At 56.1% G+C, this 6,405-nt stretch overlaps 1 protein-coding gene across 3 annotated transcripts; it reads left to right on the top strand.

The window, feature by feature from the left end:
• The first annotated feature begins 43 nt into the window (after positions 1–43).
• MRTO4 (MRT4 homolog, ribosome maturation factor) lies at positions 44–6,184 on the top strand. Of its 3 annotated transcripts, none has more exons than XM_072828096.1 (8): positions 44–185; positions 2,744–2,802; positions 3,806–3,909; positions 4,621–4,702; positions 4,894–4,961; positions 5,214–5,365; positions 5,709–5,785; positions 5,888–6,184. In XM_072828096.1, the coding sequence occupies exons 1-8, from the start codon at positions 158–160 to the stop codon at positions 6,038–6,040; spliced, it is 723 nt and encodes a 240-aa protein (XP_072684197.1). In that variant the 5' UTR covers positions 44–157; the 3' UTR covers positions 6,041–6,184. The 3 variants fall into 3 exon arrangements, with proteins under 3 accessions (XP_072684197.1, XP_072684198.1, XP_072684199.1); XM_072828097.1 differs by having other exon boundaries at positions 109–185; positions 3,546–3,909; XM_072828098.1 differs by having other exon boundaries at positions 118–185; positions 3,784–3,909.
• Positions 6,185–6,405: the final 221 nt, after the last annotated feature.

Below are 6,405 nucleotides of genomic sequence, written 5' to 3'. Positions count from 1 at the left end.
CTGGAGCCCGCCTGGCGGGGAGAAGCCGGCTGCGGCGTGGGTTGAGGCAGGCACGCGCGGGGGCAGCCCCCGAGGGCCGTCCCAGAGGCCCCCGCGCCGCCGGGGTCCTAGCAGGCAGCGCCGCCTGCCGCCTGCCGCCGCACGTGCCTGCAGCGCGATGCCCAAATCCAAGCGCGACAAGAAAGGTGAGCGGGGGCCGCGGGGGCGCGGGGGCGCGGCGGGCGGCTGGGCCGCGGGCTGCGGGCCGCGCTGCGGGGAGCCGAGCCTGCCGGGGCAGGGAGCGGAGAGCGCGGGGCGTCGGCGGCCCTTCCGCGGCTTGCGCGCCACCTCGCCGTGGCCCTTCCCCACCCCCACCCCGGCCGCGGCCCGGCGCCCCCCGCGCCCTCGCCGCCCGGTGGGACTCGCTCCCGAATCCGGCCCTGGTGCTCGCAGGGCCTCTGCGTGGCTCGCTCGTGCCCGGGTCGCCCTGTAGTTGGGCCTGGCTCCGCCACCAGCTCCTGGGAGGCGGTCGCTGACCACTGCGCCGGGCGGTAGCGCCTCTTGCCTCGCGGCCCCAGCACAGTCGCTGGACGGATGCTTCGGGGCCCGGCGCTCGCGGTGTTGGCGGGGCGGCAGGTGCAGCAAGCGAGGCCTAGGCCCTTCGTGGACTTTAACGATTTGGTCGTGGGAAATACATCCCTCCCCACCCCCACCCCCCCCAAAAAAAACACCAAAAGTCAAATCAGGTTACATCACGATGAGTCTCAGGAGCTAAATAAAAGGGAGACAGGGCAGTGATGTTATTCCGTCTAGTGCAGCCAGGGATGGTGCCTGATGAGCCAGTAAATAAGCGAACATCTAAGGAAGGTTAGTGAGCCGTCCTCGGAGCTCCCTGGGAGAGCGACTGTTGCAAGGAGAGGGAAGGTCGGGGGCAAGAGGCCCGTGTGGCTGGAGCAGAGTGTGCAAGGAAGGGGCAGTGGGCAGGGCTTTGGCTTTCACACCCAAGGCTGGAGCACAGGGATGACACACTTGCACTTTTTTTTTTTTAAGATTTTATTTATTTGAGACCCAGCATGAACAGGGCGAGGGGCAGAGGGAGAGCGAGAAGCAGGCTCCAAGCTGAGCGCCAAGTGTAGGGACGCCCGGGTGGCTCTGCGGTCCAGCGTCTGCCTTCAGTCCGGGGCGTGATCCTGGAGACCCTGACCTGGAGACATCTGACCGAGTCCCACATTGGGCTCCCTGCATGGAGCCTGCTTCTCCCTCTGCCTCTGATCTCCCCGTCTTCCTCTCTCTCTCTTCTGTCTCTCTCTCTCTCTCTCTCTTTCTGTGTCTTTCATGAACAAATACATAAATAAACATCTTTAATTAAAAAAAAAAACAGCAAGTGTAGAGCCAGGCACAGGGCTCAATCCCCACAACCCTGAGATCATGACCAGAGCCAAAGTCAGACGCTTAACTGACCAATACCCCCGTGCCCCCCTCCCCTCCCCGCCCCGGACCCCAGCATGGGTCAGCATCTAAAAGATCACTCTAGGGGCATTGGGTGGCTGAGTCGGTTGAGTGTCAGACTCTTGGTTTTGGCTCAGGTCGTGATCCCAGGTTCATGAGATCAAGCCCCACATCAGGTTCCTTGTTGGGTGTGGAGCCTGCTTAAGATTCTCTCTCCCCTGGCAGCGCCAGTGGCTCAGCAGTTTAGCGCTGCCTTCAGCCCAGGGTGCAATCCTGGAGACCCAGGATCAAGTCCCACGTCAGGCTCCCTGCTTGGAACCTCCTTCTCCCTCTGCCGGGTGTCTCTGCCCCTCTCTCTCTCTCTCTCTCTCTCTCTCTCATGAATAAATCAATCAAATCTTTAAAAAAAAATTAAAAATGCTTTAAAAAAATATTCTCTCTCCCCATGTTCATCTGCTCCTCCCCACCTCTGTCTCTCTCTCTCTCTGAAAAAGTTTTTTAAAAAATCACCCTGGTTGCTTTGATGATAATAGATTGGGGAAGGTGGAGATAGAAGGCAAAGTTGGAATGAGCGAGATCAGCAGTAATGTAAGACGGGGTAAGGCTGGCTTGGTCCAGTTATAGCAGTGGAAATGGTGGGAAATGGACAAGGGCGTTTGGTTTCCGCTCCTGCGCTGCCCTTGCCCTGACTGGTGTGATTGCCATTCTATGTATATGCCTTGTGAGTGCCAGGCGGGATGAATAAGGAGAGGAGGGAGCTCTGGTGAGATCTCACAAATCCCATCTTTCTGGTTAAGAAGAAATTGAGCCCCTAGCTCTTGGGGAGAGGTGCTTGCCCTCCCCACAGAGACACTGCTTTATCCAGGAGTCCAAACTGCAGAACAGGACGTAGCAGAGGAGACAGAGCCCCCAGATTCATCATGCCACAGCTGAGGCCACCAAAGATTTTCTCTGTGCGCCGTGGTGGAGAGCAGATAGGGAGCTGCCTCAGCCAGCTAAGTCTGCTAAGTGCCCCTGAAAGCACTTCAAGGACAGGAGCGAGCCCTGCCCCCACGCCTCAGTATCCCCACTCGGATTTGTAGTTTAGCCTGAGAGGAGCGCAGGACCACCTGGTTCATTAAGTAATAGGAAATGTGCGAGGGGATCTCCAGGCTCAGGAACACTAGAGAGGAGGCGCTTGGAGGACCCTGGGAATACACAGCCTTGCCTTTCCTTCTGCCGGCTTGGTGCAGCTGAGCTACCAAAGGGGAGAGGGAAATGAGTCCACAGGGCCTCTGGATTCGCCTCTCATCATCTCTCCTTTTCTTTGTATTAGTTTCCTTAACCAAAACTGCCAAGAAAGGCTTAGAACTGAAACAGAACCTGATAGAAGAGGTAAGAGCTCATTCTTTTCATTTTCTTTATTTTTCATTCTTTTTATTGTTCCAGACCTTGAATTTGGTTTCTAAGGGTGCCTCTGGGGCTGCCAGAAAAACTGTTTTAGAAAAAAAACACACCACCACAGGGTGCTGGTTCAGCCCTTTTCCCCCAGCAGCAGAAGCATTAGAAACTCCCCTGGCAGTGATTTCCAGCTTTGACAGAGCTCTTCCTCTGTGCCTTGAACCCCCACTAAGTGCTCCATGTGTGCTGTGTACCCCGTCTTTGCAGTGTGCCTGGAGGAGTTACCACTGTCTTGCAGCTAGGTGACAGAAGCCTAGGGAGATTTGGTGGCCTGTCAGAAAGCTTTGGAGTTAGGGGGGGCCTAGCTGGCTCCATTGGTAGAGCATGGGACTCTTGCTCTTGGGATCATGAGTTCAAGTCCCATGTAAAGTAGATTACTTAAAAAAAACAACAGTGGGGTTATCAGATGTGAGTAAATGCGCCAGCCCACTGTCCACACTACGGCAGGCTGCGTGAGAGGAGAGTCTCCTCCAGCACAATGATTCCTTTTCCTTGAGACCACGTCATCATCACTGCAGCCAGCAATATGGGCAGAGCAGGGCTGGTGAGCCACCTCCCCTTGGGAGTAAATAATGAGACTTTATAGATTTCCATTTAGCAGGAGTCTTCCAAGTGTAGCTAAGTGTTTCTAGGTTGTCAGTTAATGGGCAAACCAAAGCGATCCATTCCACTCCCAGGCACAGGTAAATCAGAGACCTGGAAGACCATGGGATTTCTGCTTACCCTGCACTTTGAGACCACACCTGCCCTGCCGCGGGGGAGCCCCTGTAATCTTTGAGCTTGGCTTCAGTGACAGAAGTAAAGAGGAAACAACCAGATTAGAAGCCTCCAGCTCTAAACTTCCACTGCTGTTAGGGACCTAGAGCAGATTCTTCCCCTTCTGAGGCCCAACCCATGCTGCCCCTTGAACTCCAGAGCCCCATGAATTGTCCCATAGCTTCGGAAATGTGTGGACACATACAAGTACCTTTTCATCTTCTCCGTGGCCAACATGAGGAACAGCAAGCTGAAGGACATCCGGAACGCCTGGAAGCACAGCCGGTAAGTAGGCAATGGGACGAGGGTCTTTCTGAGTAGGGAAGGAGGCAGGATGCTCTCCAAGCACAGGGGTGGTGATTGACCCTCGGGTACCTGGGTCCCACAGATAACCACCTTCGTGAGGACAAAGTGCCACACTCTCCAGAGGCACTTTTTAACTGTTACAGCTGCTCTTGCCTTGAGCTCCTTGCGGGGAGGACTTGGTAGTTGTTTGGGAATGTTGGAACAGTGATCCCTCAGGAGAAGGGGCTCCCTTCCCCCTGGGGTCTGGTCCTTTTAGGAACATCCCATCAATTTTAGAATGTGTACTCCAGGATGCACACGAGGGCAGGCTGCGTGAGCCACATGGCAGGTACCCATCGTTGGACTGAATCTGTGTTGGTACAAGTGCTGACCCTGGTCTGCCTCAGACCAGTAAATGTGCCTCTTCCTTATATCCAGACTGGGAAGTCTAGGGGAGCACGTAATACCCACAGTGGGCCGCTAGACTAAGTATTGTGAATGTTGAAATAATGAAAATAATGAAAGGGGTCCTTGGCTGCGGACAGTGGGCTGGCAGGGCTACATGGAAGGAGTAGGAGCCTCTGGCCACACCTTCTGCTGCGGAACAGCCTGGGCCTGAGTTCCAGCTCCAGAGGACCAGAGCCGGTGTACAGGCGCCTAAGTTGGGGAGGGTCCCTGGGGCACTCTTCACAAACCCCTTTTCCTCCATAGGATGTTCTTTGGCAAAAACAAGGTGATGATGGTGGCCTTGGGTCGAAGCCCAGCTGACGAGTACAAAGACAACCTGCATCAGGTGAGTTTCTGGCCATGTCGCCAGTGGAGGGATGGGGAGAGCAAAACCTCATTTAAGGTTCGGTTCTCCTTAACCCCCAACCCTAGGTAGTCCCCCACGTCCACCCCCTGCCACCAGCTGTGTCAGCCGAAAACATCTGCAGATACTGCAAGATGTCTAACGGGATTGGGCCGGCCCCTTTCATTCTGTAGGTCAGCAAGAAGTTGAAGGGTGAGGTCGGCCTGCTTTTCACCAACCGCACCAAGGAGGAAGTGAATGAGTAAGTGTTTTTGGGATGTAGCAGGGAAGGAATAATCCGGATACTTTGTACAGTATGGAGGCACTGAGTAAAAACTGGTTCCTGGAACACCGCTCCTGAGTCTTCGTTCTCTGCAGCACCGTGCTCCACGCTGATGCCTGTCTCGCAGCAGACACGGACTAGGAGGGGAGGCCAGGCCAAGGGAGCCTGGCTTCATGCGGGGAGGTGGGCCAGTCAGGAACCTCCCCTCCTACCTCTTGTGTTTTCCCCAAGGTGGTTTACAAAATACACGGAAATGGACTTCGCTCGAGCAGGAAACAAAGCAACTTTCACCGTGACCCTGGACCCAGGGCCCCTGGAGCAGTTCCCCCACTCCATGGAGCCACAGCTGAGGCAGCTGGGCCTGCCCACTGCCCTCAAGAGAGGTATGGGGAAATCACAGCTTGCTGCTGGGAACACAAGCTCCCAAACCCGACACATGCCCTCTGGCCCCTGTGGCTGAGCAGCCTATTTCTGCCAGCCTCCACTGTCTCAGGTGAAGATGGGACTAAGTGACCATCTCTTGGTCGAGGCAAGAGTGGACAGTAACTTGCAGCCAGGACACAGCAGCTAAGGGGCGTGAGGAAGGCATCTGCCCCACAGCTCCTCCTGGGCAGCTGCACACTTGTGGATTTAGCCTGAGTGTGCAAGGGAGGGCGGGGGGCCAGCCAGCTCCGACCCAGCTCTGGGCAGCTGGCAGAGAGCTGTGTGGGGGCCTGTTCCCCGCAGGTGTGGTGACCCTGCTGTCCGACCACGAGGTGTGCAAGGAGGGTGATGTGCTGACCCCAGAGCAGGCCCGCGTGCTGGTGAGTACTCCCCCGCCGCAGTCAGTGTGCTGTGGCACCAGGGACTCTGGCCACTTTGAGTCACACCTGCTTCTCATCACTGGTTCCCTGTGTCTCTTGCAGAAGCTTTTCGGGTATGAGATGGCTGAATTCAAAGTTACCATCAGATACATGTGGGATGCACAGTCTGGAAGGTTCCAGCAGATGGGAGAGGACTTGCCCGAGAGTGCCTCGGAGTCTGCGGAGGAAGAATCCGAAGGGGAGGACGATGGCTGACAGGCCCTGGACCAGGACTGAGGGGCGCCACCCACTGGGCAAACAGCAGGGAGGGCGAGGGACGGACTGCTTTTCTGTAAGGAATAAAGCTGTCTGCAGGGTGGCTCCCGTGGACAGCAAAGAGAGAACTTTTCCTAGGAAAAAGGCCTCAGCTTTGGGCTTTTGTTTTGATTCTGGATTCCTTTTGTTTACCACGAGCCAGCTTCCAGCACTGGCTCCTGCTTGACGTGACGGCTGGGAACGTGAGAGCTGCCACCAGAGCCGGGGCTTCTCTTCTGGCCCTTGTGCCCCTGCTCGAAACGGGGGTTTGCCAAGGGATGGAGGAACCCTGGTCACCCTTCCTACCCCTTTCTTTCTCTTTCTCC

Source organism: Canis lupus, chromosome 5, assembly GCF_048164855.1.
Source record: "Canis lupus baileyi chromosome 5, mCanLup2.hap1, whole genome shotgun sequence".
Taxonomy (NCBI): domain Eukaryota; kingdom Metazoa; phylum Chordata; class Mammalia; order Carnivora; family Canidae; genus Canis; species Canis lupus.
The sequence above is the reverse complement of the archived record's forward strand: the minus strand, read 5'-3'. Positions and strand labels throughout refer to the sequence as shown.